The 22,793-nt window shown below is 43.3% G+C and overlaps 1 protein-coding gene across 19 annotated transcripts in view; it reads right to left on the bottom strand.

Moving 5' to 3' along the window:
• The window catches only part of LOC110495495 (target of Nesh-SH3), a 29,839-nt gene extending 11,989 nt beyond the window's left edge, over positions 1–17,850 (bottom strand). For 5 of the 19 annotated variants that reach the window (XM_021570781.2, XM_021570787.2, XM_021570789.2 and 2 more), the window contains exons 1-8: positions 17,648–17,849; positions 8,503–8,682; positions 6,510–6,578; positions 6,277–6,412; positions 5,097–5,287; positions 4,301–4,353; positions 3,334–3,373; positions 2,908–2,985 (exon numbers count right to left, since the gene is read on the bottom strand). In XM_021570781.2, the coding sequence (XP_021426456.2) occupies positions 2,908–2,985; positions 3,334–3,373; positions 4,301–4,353; positions 5,097–5,287; positions 6,277–6,412; positions 6,510–6,578; positions 8,503–8,682; positions 17,648–17,723 (823 nt within the window). In that variant the 5' untranslated portion in view covers positions 17,724–17,849. Of the gene's footprint in view, positions 1–638; positions 717–1,082; positions 1,290–2,632; positions 2,708–2,907; positions 2,986–3,333; positions 3,374–4,300; positions 4,354–5,096; positions 5,288–6,276; positions 6,413–6,509; positions 6,579–8,502; positions 8,683–17,647 lie in introns of all 19 variants that reach the window. The other 14 variants (XM_036951885.1, XM_021570776.2, XM_021570777.2 and 11 more) reach the window with 6 other exon arrangements.
• Positions 17,851–22,793: the final 4,943 nt, after the last annotated feature.

The raw sequence follows: 22,793 nt of genomic DNA, 5'->3' as shown, positions 1-22,793 counted from the left end.
AATAGTGTAGTTTGATTGAAGGCATCTACTGTAGTTCCCTAACATGAGCTCTTAACTCATGTTAGTCTTGTTGTTATAAGTGTTGCATGTTTTTTTGTGTGTACTTTTAATTCATTTAGTGACGCAAACAATATTTACTATAGGATCTTTCAAGCATTTTTCATCCTAAAGCTTCCACAATCTTGAGGAATAGAGTCATAGATGCTGCTGGGGCTAAGCAGTGCAGCGTAACCATGACTGTCAGATTGTGTATGCCATGCAGATATGGATAATGCAGTAATGTGGTTGATAATGTGGTGGATGGTGCAATAACAGGCATTCAGTCCAACTCCTGATCATGACCTGTGGACCAATGAGTGTGCATTAAAGCTGGACAACAACACTGAAGCTGTGGACCAATGATTGTGTATTAAAGATGAACAACAACACTGAAGCTGTGGACCAATGAGTGTGCATTAAAGCTGGACAACAACACTGAAGCTGTGGACCAATGAGTGTACATTAAAGCTGGACAACAACACAGAAGCTGTGGTCTGAGATGATGGTGACACAGTGGACAGCAGACAGACAGCGGAGTGTACGTAGACCAGCTGAGGCAAAACACAGTGAGGGCATTCATACGATGAGGTCATCGTTACCCAAGTTGTTATTATTGACTTTCTCACTGCCCAGGGCGGGGGTTAGCAGTGATGCTCCTTTCTGTGTTTCGCTGAGAGCTGTGTGGGGAAAAAATGGTTTTATCTGTTTCTGAAGGGTTGGGTTACAGTGGTTTGTAGAGAAATTCAAGTTAGAGCTTCCTTGCCTATCTGTTACTCGGGCAGCACTCTCAAAGACTACCCATTGAGTAAAGGAAAGCAAAGGATTCCTGCCTCACTTCATAAAAAGTTCAAATGTCCCTAATAGCTTTAGATACCAGTACGTCTTTCGGTTTCAGTAAACATCTAGGCGTTTTCTCCGAAGAGAGTTAGGCATTTTAGATAACCTTTTTGAGGTGTACCAGAGTATACTCTGATGCCCTTAACTTTACATTACAGACTGTAAAAGAAGGGGAAGGTAAAAGAGAGTTGAAAGGTGGAAATTACCAGAGGAAGGGTTATGTGGCTTCACTGTGGCGCTAGTAGGTCCCCTGGGTTGGGTCTTTCCCTGTTGCTTTTCACCGTGTGGAGAGGGGTTGTTAAGGACAGGGGTGGCAGAGGAGGTACTGGGGGTTTTGGTGGGCAGGAGTTGGGGGGGGGCAGGAGGGAGGTCCACGAGATGAGAGGAAGCATTTCTAATACTGTTTCCTCCGTCTGGGTGAGAGAGAAGAGGGAGGTCAACTTTGATTATGGGGACTGGAATCTATGGAGTCACATAAGGACGTACTTTATGGAACATTTTGATGCCCAATATTTGAGGTCAATATCAACAGTTCATAGACAGGCATTCAAATCCATCTCTTTGGCTCTGAGATGAATGTCTCTGAATGCCTTTCATTGACTGTATAAGATTGTAGTTATTTATCTTTTTTAAATAGTGGATGCAGGTTGATTTAACTTTGTCACATAATGTAGTTGTACCTCATTGAAATACACACAGAAAGTCTTGAAAATATAATTGGAAGGAGTATTTAGAGGGACAGAAGGGGTACAGGGCAACTTTGTGCTGCCTTTCCCTAATGGGAAATTCAAGCACGGTTTTTGCATGCAGTGTTGTCATGCAGACTGTTTAAACCCAGCATTGCCACTGGCTTTAAGTGCAACAACTCTGTAAACCAATGAGATGACAGGGATGAAACATGGAGAGAGACGATTGAGATGACTGATGTCAAGAAAGACGTCATGGTGTGTGGACACAAACATATAAAATTATGGATTTTGATGGACACTGCTGTAGAGAGAGAGAGTCACAGAGGTTGTGGGGATAGACATGGGAGGAACAAACAGCAGAACAATTGAAAAAGGATGGATGAATAGATCAATGGATGAGCTAGAGAGAGAGAGAGAGAGAGAGAGAGAGAGAGAGAGAGAGAGAGAGAGAGAGAGAGAGAGAGAGAGAGAGAGAGAGAGAGAGAGAGAGAGAGAGAGAGAGAGAGAGAGAGAGAGAGAGAGAGAGAGAGAGAGAGAGAGAGAGAGAGAGAGAGAGAGAGAGAGAGAGAGAGAGAGAGAGAGAGAGAGAGAGAGAGAGAGAGAGAGAGAGAGAGAGAGAGAGAGAGAGAGCGCGAAGAGAGAGAGAGAGAGAGAGAGAGAGTGGAAAAGAGAGAGGGGTAAAGATAAAGTGCAGATTTGGACTGATACAGTATGGAGGGAAACTGAGCAAAACAAGCAGCCAATCCTCTCACAGCGCTTGAGGTCTAAGCAAAACAAAATCACCGTCATGCGTGCCCTTCGCATTTGCTCTGGCAGAAACTTACGCGCATACTTCCAACTCTGTGGCGGCACCGTCCTGTGCCACCACCATCTCCACGATCCAGGGACTTTCTACCTCTCAGTGGACTCAAGGCATGCCAGCATGCAGCCAATCACAACGAACAGCTGCGGTTCTCACCCCCCACCCCAGCCCACCCCTCCCCTCGCAGCAGCGTAGTGGACACAGCCAAGCGATGACTGACTGCGAATAAAGCTTGATATGATTCAAAATGTCAGTCTCTGTTTACCCAGTGGGAACTGTGGCCATTGAGGCTCATTGGAGCGGGGGTCAGGTCTAGATTCCAGGTGTCTCTCTGGTGGTGCTGTAGAAAATAATATCACTTTTCATAAAGTGTGAATAGGAACGAAGTGCAAAGGTAGCCGAAGGGGTTGGGCAGGAAATGTGTTTGACCACAGAAGGTCTTTAAAGACAGTGAAAATAGTAGTGTTTTTGGCAACAATAATACATTAAAAAAACAATGTGAAAAGTGAAGTGCTTTAGAATGAGAGAGAGAGTAATCACCAAAAGATGTCTTGGGAGCTCCTGGGAAACCTTGGTTTTTGGTCAGAGGGAGTCTAGGCTGAGTCTTATTGTGAATAGCTGGGGGAGAAAGGGAATCAAGAGGAGATAGGTAGGATTTCAAGTAGCTACAACATACTCCCTATGTCTAAAGTAGTGATGCTGTAAACCAACACTTTACATTACATAGGCATATTAAATTATTAAAACAGTGTAAAGGCATTACCATATTAAAACAGTGTAATTTAGCTGTCTGGACTTATACACCTGGAACAATATCATGACATACTCTACATTCCTGTACTTTGGAATAAAGCTTAGGTAACAGTGTTGCCTGGACATGCATATGGACATGTAGCATTCCTCGCTGTTTCATTTGGATGCAATATAAAAGTTCTGGTTTCAAGTGATTACACGGAAATGGCTTACCTGGACGAGGTGGGAAAAGTGCACGGGACATGGGTGGTTTCTGGGAAACAAAAACAATCTACAGTTGGTGGACGTTTTTATTGCCACCAGATCCACAGCCACAGTTCATATGTCAACGCTAATACGCTACCCGTGCTAAAGTCATGTTTTCGTTTCATGGTGAGGAAAGCGTTGTGCTTTGTGCTGTCTCCCCTTGAGTGCTACATCACTGGGAGTCTCCCTTGAGACATCTAGCGTACCTAACGTGCCCTTCAGCCTCCCTTAACGGCACATACATCACTCCTGACTTCTGTCTGGAAAAGACATTTCACCAGAAAACATTTATGGTCTGCTGTCTACACTTCACTTACTGGTACCTGACTTAGCCTAACTGACACACGCACGCACGCACAAGGGCCATATGACAGTCACACTTGCATATAAGCTGCAAAATCAAAATAGCCACCATGAAAGAGATTGGAAAAAGGATTAGGCTGGGTTTCTGTATAGCTCTTTGTGACATCTGCTGATGTAAAAAGGGCTTTAGAAATAATTACATCTGATTGATTGATTGATTGTGAGTAGGCGGAAAGACTATGTCAGCGCGAGCGTGTCATGTGTTGATTTGCGATGTTCTGCCTGTCACAGCAGGTCTGTGAGGGTGACCCTCTTAAACCCACGTTAAAGAGTCTCTCAGGCCGGGTGCTGGGGTCAGACAGGGGAAGCAGACAGAAGTTTATCGACTCTACTCTGGTCTTATACAGCTCAGCTATGCTCTGCTTCTCACCCTCTCACCCCCTTTGTGTATTCTCCCTCCACAGTGACAGCAGGAAATAGAAAAATATTTTCTTGAAGAAATAAAAATGAGTGGTAGGGTAAAGTTGTAGTGTGAGAATACGTATGCCTGTGGAAGCAATTTAATACAGAGACTGAGAGTCCCGTAGGTCATAGGTTCTTATGCTGTATGGCCAACAAACACAGCACATACCATTGGCTTCACAATAGGGGTCCGGTGCTTGTAGGGTTTCTGGACGCTTTTGTCTGCAAAACATGGAGAAGAAGATGTAAACAATTGCTATTCTGAGAAGAGAGTGTCGGTAGGTCATCTTTTGAAAGTCTGGCAAGTAGGAACAATAAAACACAAAATGGCTCACATGATATGGATGTTTTATTCTTTGTTCTTGAGCCACAAATATTTCTTACAGACTTCTTCAAAAATAAAACAAGGAGGTACTGCCTGAACTCTCTGATTTTCATTTTCCTAAGTATGATATACATACCGCCCATGTAGGGTTGGGAAGTAACTGATTACTGTAATCTGTAATGTAATCTGATTACCCCAAAAATAAAACTGTCAATGTAATCAGTTACATTTCCATCTGAAATATTGTAATCAGATTTCAGATACGTTTTAAAAACTAGATGACTACTTTTTGGATTACTTTTAAATTTGGAAATTATGTTTGCTCAAAAAATAAATACATTATGACACCTTTCTGTTTTCTCAATGGCATTCAATTCATCATTGAAAAGAAGCCGGTAAGTTTACGTTTGTTCCACTTGAGCAAGTCTGACCACAAGTCAGAGACCACTTTGATGACACAACAAATGTGTTTGATGGATCCTTTTTGTCTTCTTCTAATGCCTCTTAAAGGGAAAGTAATCCAAAAGTAACTGAAAGTAATCAGATTACGTTACTGAGTTTGGGTAATTCAAAAGTAATCATTACTGATTACAATTTTGGACAGGTAACTAGTAACTATTACATGTAGAAAGTAACCTACCCAACCCTGCGCCCATGTTGGTTTTGTGAATGACAGGCTTGCTCCAGATTCCGCTGCGTTCGTCTTTGTTGGAGCGGACCCCAAACTCATATGGGGTGTCGGGCTTCAGGTTGTCAACCACAGTGTCGCTGGTTGGGCAGGTCTGGTAGATCCACTTCCTGTTCCTCTCCCTGTAGCGGACGGTGTAGTGTCTGCATGGGAGGGACAAACAAGGCACAGTAAACAACATGCTGATTCTTGTACAGTGGCTTTGCATCTTTATGGCAAACTCTAACCTTTGGAAAATTCTGCCTTCTTTTCTCATTGACCAGCAAAGCACAGCAGGCGTGCTCCACATCATACAGTATGGGTGGCTATTCCAGCTCTACGGCTGTGGTCTGATGAACTATAGGGACTAATATGTTAAACAAGCTTCCTCCGTTAGCTATTGTTAATTCTGGCTCCGATATCTCAGGTCATCTCGTCAGTGTCAACCGATCCCTTTTCATGCCCTCAGGGATTGTCTTTCTGGGTAGCGTTGCCGGCAGTAGCCAAGCAGTAAACAGGAACTGATATTAGCTTTTAATAAGCCACCAGATAGAAAGGGGAACTCTCAGCTGTAATTTAGGTCGAGATCTCCAACGACTCCTCCAACTTACGGAGTGGGGGAAATTCTAGAATGTATTTAAGGTGGAGCATAAATCGAGTGATGGAAAAGTGTGTTTGTGTCCCAGCAGTACAGTCCATGTATTCTCAGTCAACTCCGGCACACACCTGCGTTGGAAAAGACCTCGGTCCATTCCCATGCTCCATTTTCCATAGAAAATAAATGGCACACTTCCTCAACGTTTCTCTACAGAACTGTTATGCATCATAAATCCTCCAAGGTTCGACAGCACAGTACATTGAATGCACGGTATGAGTTTAAATCTAGTCAAGCCTCCATACAGTATGTCATCTTTATACATAGCTAGCAATAACAGCCTGGTATTCAGATCTCAGTGTGTGCACCTGATTTCAACTAGATCATTCTCTTTTGTGAAAAGCAGATAGTCTGAATGCCTTAACAGTGTGTAACTGCATTCACCTGTCATCCATTTTGAGCTGAGTGAGGCTGTTTCTGTGGAAGCTTTGGCCTGAGAAATGCAACATGGAACTGGAACCAGATGCCTGGCTGGCGGTGCGGTAGGGTATAACTCACCCGTCTTCCAAACAGCCGTTCATGATGTTGCCTGCTTCGTAGGGCGTCTTCAGGAAGGTTCCCCAGGACAGCAGCACAGAGGTTGGGGTGACGGAGCCAATAACCAGGTGGAGTGGCTTCTCCAGGTTGACCTTCCCTGTGAGGACAAAGGTCAAGGGTCATACACTATATTTGCAACAGATTTGATGACCTGATTTAACCTTTTAGATGCGTAGACAGACTGCTGCAGGTACCTGTGCATTGTTTCTTTACGTCGTTGCTCGGGATTGGCTGGACAGCAACAAGATACTTGGGTTCAGCGTCTAAAAGGTTAAAAAATAAAACGTTGTCACATTGATTTCTCTGTCATGGAAAAAGGAATATACCAGAAGGGGGGAAATATTGTCCTGGGCAGTGAAAGAAGGGTTTGGGAAGAAAGAGTCCTGCTGACGCCTGGTGAGTCACTACCCAGCCAGGTCTCTGGTGTTAGGGAGATGGGCTGAAACTATTCAAATCCGCTGTAAACAGAAACAGAGCAGATACACAGATGAAAGAGCTTGACTTTAAGCACAACAGATGAAAGCAAACAGTCGTTCAGATCGTAAGTTGAAATGCAATGGAGTTGCTTGAACTCCTCGGAACAATGGAACGTTGTCCAACCTGCAGAGACTTTAATACATACAGTAAATTCTCTAAGGGGTTTATATTATCCACCCACAATCTAACAGTTGTCTGTTGTTATAATACTTGCCCAAATGCAAACAGTGTCTGAGGCTAGCTAGGAGGGGTGAAATATGGGTATGGATCTGGAACACAGTTAAGACACATCTGGCCGCTTGGATTCAATGTGCTATAAAAACAGTGATCCAAAAATATTGTGTTTCTATTGCATGAGAATGGCGAGCTCATTAATGAAAAACTATACAGAACAAAATAGACAGGATGTGAAGGGTGGAGCACTAAGGGCCTGACTAGGTCCTGGTGTTCAATGGATTAACATAAAGCCAGAGCACCTGAGCTGGCATGCCAGGAGCAGGAGCAGGCTGGCATGGATCGAAGCTGGCACAATGTTATGGGTGGGGCATTGGACAAATGATAGTCACTTGGTTGCTTAAAATAAAGCAAACTGTTGGGTGTGGGGAAACACTTTAAATAAGTTAAGAGTCAGCACAGAAGAGGATCCCAGAGAGTCACAGAAACACAACCATATCCTATTGGACTACTACGTGTGTCATTATTGCTGAGAAGGTTCTGTCTACCCTCTGCTCTCTCGTTGGATCCCTCTGGGCTCTCTCGTGATGAGGTACTTCCATCAGATGTTCTGGAGGGGCACCTGAGACCAATTTAACTTGGCTCTTTGTCGTTGTTGTTTTTGTACGTGGTCACAGCTTGTACCAGTGAGAAATTATGTTTGATCACTTCTGTTGTCTCTCACACAGGTGAAAGGGCTCAAGGAAAAGTGACTAAAAAGCTGTTCCGCATTGAACAAAGAGCGCTCCTTTCACTGATTGGGGAGCCAGCCAAGGGAGTTGTTCCATTCTCTTTAGTCTCTGGTTCCTTTCTACTCTAACACTTCATAGCCAATGGCCATTGAGACCTTTTCATACGACAAGAGGAAACCTGTTCCTGACCTGCTCTCATTTCGTGCCTATCATAAATCCGAACAGATCAACACAAAACAGCAATAAAGGAACCATATTTGTTTGATTTAATTATGAAAACACTCCGATGTTTACTTTAACTCAAGTGATTTTAGTGAGTGGGAGTTTTAAGAAAAATAAGCAACAGTGTATCATTCGAATTCTAACATAAGCATGTGGTTTCACGCTCAATAGATGATCTACACAAGCTGTAAAGTAATCTTCCACTGGCCCTGTGCTGCCCTGCTAAGGTGCCGTAGTGGGCTGGGATGCTGGGATGTATCTCATGAGAGGCTGTGGTTGATGATGAATGGAACCCATTGAGCTGCAGGAAAGGACTTTAAAGAGGAAAGTCAACACTGTGGAATGCTTAGTGTAACTCCTGCCCTTTTCACCCTGTTTGGAGAATCTCTGTGCTCTACAAAGACAGGTTGCTAGGTTTCTCAGAGGAACGGTTTCTCACCCATACTGACGTATGTTGGAGATACAATATACACTGTTATGTTATGACTATCTGATGAATCCCTGAGAGTCAATAGGTTAGTGTGTGTGTGTGTGTGTGTGTGTGTGTGTGTGTGTGCATGGTCTTACCACAGACTGGTCTTACCTATCTCAGTCTCGTAGGGCTCTCCATTCTCAGGCAGCTGGATGAACTGTTTAGAGAACATGCTGCTGCCGTAGCCCAGGATGTAGCCCTCCAGCTTGGTGTCAGGGTTGGGCCGGACAAACTTCATCACGATGGTGTCGCCCGTAGCGTTGATGCGAACCTTCATGTTCTGTCTTCTCACTGTTAAAGGCCAACAAGTAGAATAATACAGTTGAATTGCATTGTGGATATGATTAGTTGAACTGTGGTGCATTGCACCTAAAGATGCTAGTGCATTCCATCACAGCTAACCTTCAGCACCTCACATGAACATGAGCAGATTGAAAATACTGTGCAGAGCATTTGTGAATTGCATTGATAAGTGCTGCATTTAAGAAACTTCTGGACACAGATTAATTTAGGGGTAATTGCAAGATAAACAGCTGCCTCTCCCCAGGTACCCAAGGGATTAATCAAACTGGATTGTGTTTGTGGTTTTCAGGAAACAGACTGCAGTACTCTTCAACTGCAGCCAATATTACCCTGAACGCATACAGGAGATGGGATACTTGATTCCCCCATCAGTCATAACATTGGACTATTAGGATAAACCCAAAGGACTTTAAACCCACTGATATCGTCAGGCTTGAGGGAGTGCGTAAGCACAGGAGATGTCAAATTAGAAGGTGAAATGCAATGGAGGATGTAACTCTTGAAGATTGAGCTCCAAAGAGTTCAGAAAAGTCATTATTAAAGAACAGAGGCTAAATAGCTGTCTGGGAAATGTCCTAAACATGAGTAATGGAGCTCATTTGAACCTGGTAATACGGCTCTTTAGCTTTGGAAAAGGCTTTCCCTTGTCCACCAGGTTCCCATTTCCCACCATGCAGGAACTGGACTGATTCAGCTGCTGGGTTAAAGAGGCTGTTAAATGCTAATGAAAAGCAGGCTTAAAATGCCACATAAAGGGGATCAAGATGGTGTTCGGAAAAGGATGTTGTGGCAGTTTTTTGTCGTCACACACATCAGTCAACAGCCAGCCCTTTTAATGCCCATGCAGGCAAGAGGCAAGGCGAGCGTTCTGGCACTCCAGCTAACCCCAATCATCACTCAGAGCATTAATTAGGTTTTAACGATAGCCTAATCACTCCCATTCGCAGAGCAAACTTGGGACGAACCTTGGATATAATATTGGAGCCTTCATTATCGATGACCCATGAACCTCTTCAATCAAATCAAACTTTATTTGTCACATGCGCCGAATAAAACAAGTGTAGACTTTACCGTGAAATGCTTACTTACAAGCCCTTAACCAACAGTGTAGACTTTACCGTGAAATGCTTACTTACAAGCCCTTAACCAACAGTGTAGACTTTACCGTGAAATGCTGACTTACAAGCCCTTAACCAACAGTGTAGACTTTACCGTGAAATGCTGACTTACAAGCCCTTAACCAACAGTGTAGACTTTACCGTGAAATGCTGACTTACAAGCCCATAACCAACAGTGTAGACTTTACCGTGAAATGCTGACTTACAAGCCCTTAACCAACAGTGTAGACTTTACCGTGAAATGCTGACTTACAAGCCCTTAACCAACAGTGTAGACTTTACCGTGAAATGCTGACTTACAAGCCCATAACCAACAGTGTAGACTTTACCGTGAAATGCTGACTTACAAGCCCTTAACCAACAGTGTAGACTTTACCGTGAAATGCTGACTTACAAGCCCTTAACCAACAGTGTAGACTTTACCGTGAAATGCTGACTTACAAACCCTTAACCAACAGTGTAGTTCAAGAAGAAGAGCATATTTACAGGGATAGACTAAAATAAAAAGTAATAATAAAAAGTAACACAATAAGAATAACAATAACAGGTGGCACTGGTACCAAGTCAGTGTGCAGGGGTAGAGGCTAGTTAAGGTAATCTGCACATGTAAGTGGGGGCGAAGTGACTATGCATAGGTAACAAACAGCGAGTAGAAGCAGTGTACAAAAGGGGGGGGGGGGGGGGGGGGGGGTGGCAATGTAAATTGTCTGGTAGAGATTTTATGAATTGTTCAGCAGTTTTATGGCATGGGGGTAGAAGCTGTTGAGGAGCCTTTTGGTCCTAGACTTGGCGCTCTGGTACAGCTTGCCGTGCAGTAGCAGAGAAAACAGTCTATAACATGGGTAATTTGAGTCTCTGACAATTTCATGGGCTTTCCTCTGACACCACCTATTATATAGGTCCTGGATGGCAGGAAGCTTGGCCCCTGTGATGTACTGGGCCGTTCGCACTACCCTCTGTAGCACCTTGTGGTCAGATGCCGAGCAGTTGCCATACCAGGCGGTGATGCAACAGGTCAGGATGCTCTTGATGGTGCAGCTGTAGAACCTCATGAGGAGGTGTAAAACAAACAAACAACCATATTTGTGTGGTGGGTGAATTAACTGTTTACATGGATACTTGTGTCCATTTCTCTTCTCCACTTAACCCCAAAAAGTAATCTTGAATTCATTTCTCTTCTCTGCTTAACTCCAAAAAGCAATCTTGAATTCATTTCTCTTCTCTGCTTAACTCCAAAGAGCAATCTTGAATTCATTTTTCTTCTCTGCTTAACTCCAAAGAGTAATCTTGAATTCATTTCTCTTCTCCCTTAACCCCAAAGAGTAATCTTGAATTGTTTGGAATATAATTGGAGGGGGGAAAGGATGTTTTGCTTGTCATGTTTCTGCTTTCGAAGATCATATTTCTAGTGGCGCCTTTGATTCTAACTGTCATTAATAAACTTATCTCCCCCGGCAACATGACATAACCTCTGCTTACCTCAAGACACTTGTCATGTTATTGCTGACTCCCTTTAATTTAACAAGAAGGATGTTTTCAGTCTCTGGCTTTATAGCTGCAAATCCATAAGGTTTTATTAAAGAGACCCTAGAATTACAAGGACTGTAATGTGTTTTCCTGAGTTTATAGAGGACCAGATGACCACTTCACCCCTTGTGGAGACACAATGGAGAATGATGAAGATGAAGAATGATACTTGCTACAGTAGGAGAATGTGGAAGACATTATTATGTTAAATAATACCAAAAAATGAATACTGAAGCTTATGGAAAGGCTTACTCATCAAAAATGCAGGTTGATGTGTATTGTCATCCATCTTTCCCTGGAGGCAGAACTGAGAGATTTCCGCCACACCCTTAGAAAAAATGGTCCCAAAAGGATTATTTGGTTGTCCCCATAGGAGATTCCTTTTTGGTTCTATGTAGCTCTTTTGGGTTCCATGTAGAACCCTCTGTGGAAATGGTTCTACATGGAACCAAAAGGGTTCTACATGGAACCAAAAAATGGCTCTTCCAAGGGTTCTCCTATGGTGACAGTTGAAGAACCCTTTTGGGTTCTAGATAGCACCTTTTTTTGGCTATATTGTAAAAAATTAATGGGGAAAAATGTGATTATTTTGGGGGGTCTTAGTTTAAGGTTAGGGTTAGGCGTAAGGGTATCGTACTAAACCACAAATTACCTCTATGTCCCGCAGCATAATCTCAAAACTTTTACTTGAGCAACCACTGTAGCAGTGTGGTTAAGGTTAGGGTTCATGTTCATGTTAGAGTAAGATTTCAAATCAGATTTTATGACTTTGTGAGTATGCCAGCTACACTCTTAGCACCTTTTTTATATCTAGAACCTTAAGGGTTCTTCGGCTGTACCCACAGGAGAACCCTTTGAATAACCATTTTTGCTTCCAGATAGGACCCTTTTGGGTTCTATGTAGAACCCTTTCTACAGAGGGTTCTACATACCCAAAAGGGATATATCTGGAACCAAAAAGGGTTCTCCTTTTTTTCTAAGAGTGTGAGTGTAGTGACCACACTGCAGAGCTGCCTCCATTACATGAGTCATACCAATAAATGCCTTCCTGCATAAAAAATAGCCTCCTCATGCTGGAAAGCTTGTTAGCTATGTTGTGTTCTGTTGTCAATGAAGTTATCCTGCTCTTGACGAATGTTTCAAGTTTTACGTTTTAAATGTCACATGCACAAGAGCAGTGAAATGCCTTGCTTGCAAACAAAAATGCAATAATCAATAACAATGTAATACTAGAAAAAACACACAATAAATATGAAGAACAAAATAAGTAAGTAAGCATACTTATATACAGGGTCAGTTCCAGTACCGTACTGTATTTACAATGTGCAGGGATACTGGTGTGATGGAGGTAGATATGTACAGGGGTATGGTGACTAAGCATTAGGATATATAATAAACAGAGTAGCAACAGCTTGTGCGTGTGTGTAGTCAGTATAAATGTATGTGCATATTATGCGTGAATGAACAGATTATGGAGTGAATGGGTGTGTGAGTATGCATAGAGATAAAAGGTCACTAGTCCTTGTAGCTATTTGGTTGGCTATTTATCAGTCTTATTGCTTGGGGATAGAAGCTGTTCAAGATCCTGTTGGTGTCAGACTTAATGCACCGGTACCGCTTGCCGTGCGGAAGCAGAGAGGATAGTCTATGTCTGGGGTGGTTGGAGTCTATAATGATTTTCCGGGCCTACCTTTCTAGCCTACCTGATATAGATGTCCTGTATGGCAGAGAGCTTGGTCCCAGTGAGGTACTGGGCTGCCCGCACCACCCTCTGTAGAGCTATGCGATCGAGGGCGGTGCTACTGCCATACCAGGCAGAGATGCAGCCAGTCAAGATGCTCTCAACGGTACAGATGTAGAACCTTTTGAGCATTTGAGTGCCCATGCCAAACTTTTTTAACCTCCTGAGGGGGAAGAGGTGCTGCAAACTTGATGATGGTGTTGGAGTTGTGTGTGGCCACGCAGTCGTGGATGAACAGGGAGTAAAGGAGGGGACTAAGCACACACCCATGTGGGGCGCTCGTGTTGAGGGTCAGCAGGATGGAGGTGATGTTGCCTACCCTCACCACCTGGGGTCGGCCCGTCAGGAAGTCCAGCATCCAGGGACAAGGAGAGGTTGAAAATCACAGTGAATATGCCAGCGAGCTGTTCTGCGCATGCTCTGAGAACGCGCCCTGTAATACTGTCGGGCCCGCGGCCTTTCGGGTATTGATATGATTAAAGACCTTTCTTACGTCGGCCTCAGAGAGCGAGATCCCCCAGTCCTCTGAGACGGTGATGGCCCTCACGCCCGGCACGATGTTGTTGTTGTCCAAGTGTGCATAAAATGCATTGAGTTCGTATGATAGAGAGGCATCGTTGATATTAAAACCTCTTAAGTCGACCCCCTACTTTTTCGAACATTCTGTTAAAAATCACGCAACATTTCAGCGTCCTGCTACTCAGGCCAGGAATATAGTATATGCATATGATTAGTATGTGTGGATAGAAAACACTCTCACGTTTCTAAAACTGGTTAAATCACGGCTGTGACTATAACAGAGCGTGTGTTTCATCGAAAAGCGCAAGAAAAACTGGTCACTGAAAACTGGAAAAAATATCCATGCGCCACTTGCATGTATTGTTTAAAGGACACCAAATTAAATGGTGCTGAGATTGCAATTCCTACAGCTTCCACACGATGTCGCCAGTCTTGTCAATTTCCTGGGAGTTATTTCTTGGTCAAACAAAGGAGACCCCATTCCATCCGGTCTCCGACAGGAAGTTTTGGAAGAGAGATTTCCCGAACATGATTTGAAGACGTGGAGCTATTGAATACACATCGCCCCGTGTTCAATTTGATAGATTATTAACGTTTACTAATACCTAAAGTTGGATTACAAAAGTATTTCGAAGTGTTTTGTGAAAGTTTATCGTCAACTTTTTTAATTTAAAAAAATGACGCTGCGTTTTGAAACTGTGTTTTTTTCTGAATCACACAGTTTCCATAGATGGATATTTTGGGTATATATGGACCGATTTAATCGAAAAAAAGACCCAATAGTGATGTTTATGGGGCATATAGGAGTGCCAACAAAGAAGCTCGTCAAAGGTAATGAATGTTTTATATTTTATTTCTGCTATTTGTGTAGCGCCGGCTACGCTAATTATTTTGTTTACGTCGCCTTCAGGCATTTTGGGGTGTTGCATGCTATCAGATAATAGCTTCTCATGCTTTCGCCAAAAAGCATTTTAAAAATCTGACTTGTTGGCTAGATTCACAACGAGTGTAGCTTTAATTCAATACCCTGCATGTGTGTTTTAATGAACGTTTGAGTTTTAACGAGTACATTTAGCATTTAGCGTAGCGCATTTGCATTTCCAGGTGTCTAGATGGGACGCTTGCGTGTCGGGTCGACGTAAGATTAAGAATTCCCAGTAACAAAGTCCTCTAGAAAAAACAATAATTTTTAAGCATTAGCAGCAGGCATGTTTGATTTGGCCAACTGTGAGTCTTCAGGAGACAGATTGTGTGCGATCATCAGTGTCCGTCTTCAGTCTCTTAAGCTATCTTTGGGTTGTTTGTTCTACAGATTGGCTTTGGCATCCTGTTGCCTTCTCAAATGGTGGGAAAGCATGGAAGTTTGACACTTAAGACATGTGTAATCATGCATGGTGGTTTCTCGGCACGGATGTGGTGTTTCATAGTTGAAGACATTCCAACTGCAGCTGATTGACCCAAGAGCAGAACTCAGTGTGAGGCTGATCACAAGTGAAAACAGTTGGTTTGGTTACATGACCCTTAAAGTGAATAACAGCCAGCCTTCAGGGTATTGCGCTGAGGGAAAAAGTCTAGCTAGCATCTAATCCTTTGGCAGACTTTGAGATATGTTAGTCAGAAACAACTTATCTTCCAGCAATATCCCAAATCGTTGTGTTTGTTTGTTTTGTATATTGAATAAGGAACTAACAAACTTCACTCAAACCAAACCTTGAAACACTTACAGTACATTCTGTTGTGGAACATGGTTCTTCCATTTCTCCCAAATTGAGCATACCTTCTAATTAAAATGACACATCTGTAACAAAAGTCCCCTAAATCTCCAGATACTACTTTTGGTTAGAGCGTTGACGCGTTGGACTAGTAACCGAAAGGTTGCAAGTTCAAATCCCCGAGCTGACAAGGTACAAATCTGTCGTTCTACCCCTGAACAGGCAGTTAACCCACTGTTCCTAGGCTGTCATTGAAAATAAGAATTTGTTCTTAACTGACTTGCCTAGTTAAATAAAGGTAAACAAAAAATAATAATAATCGTCCCTCATAGCTTCTCTGGGCTCATATAGCATATATTGTCCAGTCACATTTAGGTGGACTTGATCTCAACGCTCTACAGCTGTTGATTCATTCCATAACTCCAGGGGCTTTCACTGGCAGCACATGCATGGACACATGTTGAAAAACACACGTTCACTCCTACTGTATTCTCTTTGACTGTGTCCATCTGGCATGAGTCCAACTTCTCCCTTTCATTCGTAGAGCATCAGTCCTCATTCAGCTACAGTAGTGGGGCACAACAGCCCCCGCCTCTCCGCCCTCATCCTCACCAAAGAGGCGGTAGTTAACGTGAAGGCAGGGTATATTTACACCGAGCACTGTAGCACAACTGATGAGTGGCTTGGTGTGAGACTGAGCCGTCTCTCTTTCATCTCCTCTAATGAAGTTTGACCATGCGTGAAGAGCTGGGGGCACAAACACGTCTCCAGCTGCCTGCACAACCACAGCGTCAACATACTCCGAGCTCAGATACTCAGGTACACACATGTTACCTGTTTACAATGTACACCCGCCGCACGGAAAGCAAAGCAGGCACTTGAAAATTCAACAACATGTATTTTTTAACAAGAAGCTTCTCTGCCTGAGATTGTGGAGTGTGCAGAGGGGAGATGTTGGCCCAATCCCAAACCCAATCCCAAACCTAATCAAACCCCTCCCAGCTGTGTTAGAGTATCATTGATAGACACTGCAATCACAAGGCTACATCCTCTGGGAAGTCCACTGGACAGCAGCAACATGATCATTAGGATAAGATTTCTAGTCAACAAACAGTGGCGCTCACATAGATTCACCTTTTTTAATCATGGGAACCTGTCCAAGAAACACCCCAAGACAACCAACAGGCAGAGATATACACACACACACACACACACACACACTCTCACACACACACACACACACACACACACACACACACACACACACACAGCGATGTCCTACTATACTTGTGAGGACTTTTTTTGGCATCAACAATTCATTCCCATTAAAAATCCTATTTTACCTAACCCTAAACCAAACCCTTACCCTAACCTTAAACCCTAAACCTAACCCTAAGTCTAACCATAATTCTAACAATAAAACTAACCCCTAAGCCTAAAATAGTCTTTTTACAAGTGAGAACAGGCTAAACGTCCTCACTTCTATGACTTTTTGTTGTTTTACTATTCACATACACACTGCCGCTAAAAAAAATGTTTGATATTGGCGAGTGGTTATAGCCTGACATTTCCCTTTTCATTTCTAGGAGAGTAAATTCATCATATTGCATAACTACTGTATGTTTAATGGGACAATCAGTACGCTGCTGAACGTCCTGTAGCTCAAATCATCTGAACATGATCTCTAACAAGAGGCAATCCAAGCTCCAAACAAACATTACAATTCTACAGTGAGACCAAAAAGCATCAGAACAAAACTTAAGGAAACATAATCTACGTACCGGTAACAACCAAACTTCTGCTTTTCATTCCGTTTTTGTATCAAACTCATTCTTATCTTGCACAGTCACAGCTACAAGTTGCAAGACAGATATACAATGGTTTTACACCTGAATCGAAATGCTTTGCATTTATGGTCAGTAAATCGCTTGGATGAAAGCGTCTGCCATTCACACTGTGGTTTCGCTGCAGTCAAGTCTGCACAACTCTACACATTATGCAATGTCCTAAACATTTTGGTCAATACTTTTGCGATAACTTCATGGGACTTTACCAACTGGACCATGAAACCTCTTGCAATTTGGTTTTGGCAAGCTATTTCTTTCTATACAATGTGAATGGCATAAGGAGAATACATGCAAAGTCAGCAAAACATTGCATTGTCCACAATGCACAATGATAAGCATCAACAACACCAAAACACTTTCCATCACACATGCATTGGCAAAAACATAATATGCATGCTCAAAACTATACATAAAACATGTAACACAAAACCATACTATCCAGAAACACAATACGCCTGACTTTACAGAACGGCCAATCTGTGCACTTGCCTCTAATCCTCTGTGCAGGGATGCAGTTGAGGAGAATGGATCCGGAGAGGAGCAGGAGAGGGACTCTGAGGAGCATGGTGCCTGCTATAGAGCTCTCTGGACAGGGATGCTGGACAACTTCACTAAGGTAGCAACTCAATTTAGGACTTGTGCAGCGCTCCGTGGAAACACTGTGGAGTAGAGAGGACCACCGGACCACGAAGCATCTATACTAGCAGGATAGGAGAGGGGTGGGGGTGGGAGGGGACTGGTGATGTCACAACCCAACCCCACACACCCTATTCCTAGGTGGGTGGCTAAATGTGTGGAATCTCACTGAAATGTTTCCCTCTATTTTTTTTCCCTCCCTCCTTTTTTGTATCACCCACCCGGTTTTCCCCTCCCCTTCCTCCTCCTCCAGCCCTCCTCCTCTTATGAGTTATTTTTTAATTTATATTTATTATTTATTTATCCTTTGTTCAACTCAAGTGCTATTGCAATGTAGATTCCAGGAGGTGCCAATGTGGTGGGCAAAACAGGGTGGTGGCACAGGAGGAGCACAGGAGTGGCACCCTCGCTCCATCCTAACCTATGGCCTTGGGGGTAAAGTTAAACTCATGCAGTGTAGTTTGTATGGCACACTACCATCCCCACCTCTGCCCAACATGTGCACACTGTGCAGACTAACCAGTACCATGTTTTAAGCCCTTTGCTTTTGGAACGCACTACACAACATCACAGTACATTCTCTCTGAGCACAAATGACACGGGTGGAGCAGCGCCAAAGGGTATCCAAATCCAACCTCCACTGGAGCTCTTTGGGAGGCAGTGACCATGCTCTCCCGCCAAGAAGTCCAGCCCCTGACATAGAGGAGGTATGAGGGGCGGTAGTACAGAGGAGAGAAGGAGGAGGGGATGGAGGGAATGAGGGGTATCCACACACTTCCTTCAAGCTGATTATGTTAGGAGCCCCATCCAACCAACACGTGCCATCACATGCGACAGGATACCGACTAGTGGAGACAGTTGTTCCAGACAGAGCGCTTGCCTCTGCTCCATCCCACAGGAACTGAATAAAGGCGTATTCATGATTCATGCTGCCCTCCACTTAATCACGAAATCCAGATTTTACACAATGGACAAATTAACGGGTGACTGACTGACCGCCAGAAGTATGAATAACAGAAACCAAAGCACACATATTCTGACTTAAAAAAAAAGAAAGGTTGTTAAGGGAAAAACGCAATGTTGAAACTTGGGAAAGACGTTAACCCCTCATACTCATTGGACCGTTCCTGCCAGAGACACAGTGACCAACAAGCATTGACACGCAGGTAACCAAAGTCAACACCCAAGCTGAGGGGCGGACAGGGACCGGAAATCAGCCCTGGCATTTCTAATACACCGGCTCATTTTCTTCCTTGTGGTCCCCACACCAGACCATTTCTTCCTTGAGGCCACCATTATTAGCCAGATTGTGATCATTTTGTGCAAAAAAGGTTTGGCAGGCCCACTAGGCTAAATGGACAGGCCCATCTGCCATTTGCCCGAGATGCCAGATGTCCAGTCCGCCTCTGCCCAAGTCCTGTACAGTTGTGAAACTTCATGCTCCTTTTTCTCCTCTTGACTGCGAACAAAAATGTTGTTATTGCCTGACCGGAGTTTGTCCCCAATAAAACGTTTTACCTCAGAGCACGTCTCTCACATTGTTCTGCCAATTAGGATAATGTCTCAATGGTTGAGTGACCCATTAATGTTTATCTCTGACAGTAAGGTACAGACCGTTCTGGTGTTTGTACACTTCCTATAGAGGTAGATCACAGTCTCTATGAACATGGCACTGCTAACGATGCTAACGAGGGTCATTAATTGATGTGACTTATTGTTTTGTACATTGAGTTCTGATTATCAAGCATCACTTGAAATTTGTGAGAAAAACATAGGTGTTTATTGGCTTCAGATAATAAACAACTGATTGTTTTGTTGTTTTGCTTAATTGAGCTCATTTAGACTATTGAACAAAGTGTTTAAGCCCAAAGCTTGGTTCTTTGTAAATCATCATTAAAACAGTATTTCTGTGTATGTACATGCCCATACAGTATCTAACTGAATCCGATCACAAAAAAAATCTGAGGACAAGTTCCCACAGGCTCAAATTGATAGGAGCCGTTGTTGTTGTGAATGGGAGTCTCTTAAACCAATTGAAGCGTTTCTTCAGCCAAAGCATCCCAGTCTTTAGTGGTACAGAGTGGGAGCAGCACCTGCACCACAACACCATGATGTCGAAACCACTGGAGAGACTGGATCGCTCTCCAATCCACTGACAAGGTTGCTCAAATTAAAAAATAAACCTCTGTTCTATTCTCTACTCTATTTACAAGGAAAACCATCTCTCCTCAATGGCCCCTTTGTTTCCCTCTCTGGGAAGAGTAGGTGACGAGAGAGAGAGAGAGAGAGAGAGAGAGAGAGAGACAGACAGACAGACAGACAGACAGACAGACAGACAGACAGACAGACAGACAGACAGACAGACAGAAAGACATTCAAGAGGAAGAATTACTTTACAGTTTTCACAATTATAAACAATACTAATGGACACAGAAGGAGATAAACCTAAAAAATTCAAAATCTTTTCAGATTTGCTCAGTTGACTCAGTAATTTTTCACAACCCACATGAGGAAAGTACTTTGTTGCTCATGATGGCTTCCTGCTGTTTCAAAAGTTTGTCACTGGCGCTGTTGATGTTTTCTTGCTGTGCTTCCTTCCCTGTTCCTTTCCCATCTCAATCCTCTGCAACAAAATGAATTGCCACCTGGGCTTCGTCAAGCCACGACCCCCAGTTAAAACACTCCAGTGTTGAATGCACCCCACTAAAAATCCCTCAGCACCACACGCCAACCTGTGGAGTATAGAGTGTATGAATCTGCTTCTGTTGAATAACCTCCATTCAAGGTTCAATTCATCATCATTACGCCTATCTGTACTTTGGCCTGAGAAGTTCCATCATCCACGATTTGTGGTTTGGACTAGATGGGATACATTTTATGTCAAAATTGACCAGAATTAACTTTGTGTAGCAGGTCAGGGGAATTCATGCAGCAGGTTAGGATAATTAACGTAGCAGATTAGGAGAATTACGTTAAGGTTAGAAAAAGGGTTAGGGGCCTCTGGAGTGGCGCAGTGGTCTAAGGCACTGCATTGCAGACCGGGTTCAACTCTGCAGTTATACTGCACTCTAAATGCAATATTTTCTCTGCAGCCAAATCAGTTTGGAAGAGTTTGTGCAGATATTATGACAACATGTTGTGACATTTTTGTTCGTTTTGGACTTCGGCTGTTCGGGCACACAATTTCTGTTCTAGATACGCCCCTTTCGACAGTGATTGGTCAAATGTAGGGATTCTTCAATAAAGTCTCTGTTGTCATTCAATGAGAGACTCCTTTCTATGCACATGTTTTATTGAGAAATACTGCACCAAACATCTTAGATGTAAAATTGCGCGACTAAAATCTCCCTGGCAAAAAACGTAAAAATGTATGACAGATTTCTTGAGTTATCTTAGATTAATTCTGACTTTTTTTGAGGAAGTGTATACTGTCTACGACGTCTCAAAATGGACCAACAGTACTAATACCAATTTTTTTCTCGTTTTTCAAGGGAATGTCTTTTAAGGGAGTCTGAGAGCTTTCAGCCTAACTGAAGCCTTTAGCCTAATGTATGTGTCCTGTCCACAGCTCGGGGAAATGTGTACTCTACCGGTGGAAACAACAAAGGTCAGCTAGGTCTGGAAGACTGTGAGGAGAGGACAGCCTTCCAATTGGTGGACTTCTTCATTTCACATGGACAAATCAAAATGCTTGCTGCCGGCTCCAACACCTCTGCTGCCCTCACAGGTAAGACTAGCTCACCGCAAGCCGCACTGAAGCATGCTGATGCCTTTAGGGTTAGCTAAAATGCTAAACATTGACATAAACTGTATCCCATCTAGCCATGACCATGCTCTGTGTTGAATTAGTCATCTCTGGAGTTCACTCACTGTTTCTGTATACTGAAACTGGGCCTCCAATCCACAGCTGTTTAGTGTTCACCCATGGCCTCAATAACTTCCAAAACACTACAGGAGAGGTTCTATATCTCAACTTGATGAATATGGGGAGTAAATGGATTGCCATGCGTTGGCTGCTCTCTCCATGTCTCTGCTCTGTGTCTTCCATCTCGAGTCTCTTGTTAAACCCACAGTGGTTAATGGGCCACAGGGAAATTGACTACAACCAGATCCTGCAGGACCCGTAGATCAGCCCGCCTTCATCCATCAGCATGGGATGGTGAGCCTCTGTTTCTACTACTCTTGTGGAGAAAGTAGAGCATTGGGCTATATGGGTCAGAAGTGGGTCAGAAGTTCTTCCTTGTTCTGCTTCAGTAATCAAGAAAAGTTTTTCCTATTCCAATGTGTTATCACATCTTAATGCCCTGGACATCCAACTCAGCAATGAAAGTCATATGGCCAAGTACAAGGCCCACATGTTCCATGTCCTCCGCATCCTCCGTATTATCTTCCAAGATAATTCTCTTCGATTAGAGTCACAGCTGTGTATATCCCCCCCAAGCAGATACCTCATCAACTCTGAAAGAACTTCACTGGACTCTATGTATACTGGAAACAATACATCCTGAGGCTGCATTTATTGTATCTGGGGATTTTAACAGAACTAACCTTAGATCAATACTCCCTAAATTCTATCTGCATATCGAATGCGCGACAAGAGCTGGCAGAATTCTGGATCATTGCTACTCGAACTTCCGCGATGCATGCAAAGCTCTCCCGCACCCTGCCTTCGACAAATCTGACCATGAATCCATTTTGTTGCTCCCAGCCTAAAACAGGATACACCCGTGCTCAGGTCAATACAATGCTGGTATAACCAATCGGACTCCACGCTTCAAGATTTCTTCGATCACGTGGACTGGGAAATATTCCGAATAGCCTCAGACAACAACATTGATGTATACGTTGACTCTGTGAGCGAGTTTATTAGCAAGTGCATCGGAGATATCATATCCACTGTGAATATTAAAACCTTCCTTAACCAGAAACAGTGGATTAATGGCAGCATTCGCGCAAAACTGAAAGCGCAAACCACCGCTTTTAATCATGGCAAGGCGAC

This window comes from Oncorhynchus mykiss, chromosome 18, assembly GCF_013265735.2.
Source record: "Oncorhynchus mykiss isolate Arlee chromosome 18, USDA_OmykA_1.1, whole genome shotgun sequence".
Lineage (NCBI taxonomy): Eukaryota > Metazoa > Chordata > Actinopteri > Salmoniformes > Salmonidae > Oncorhynchus > Oncorhynchus mykiss.
This window is presented reverse-complemented; position numbering and strand designations above follow the sequence as displayed.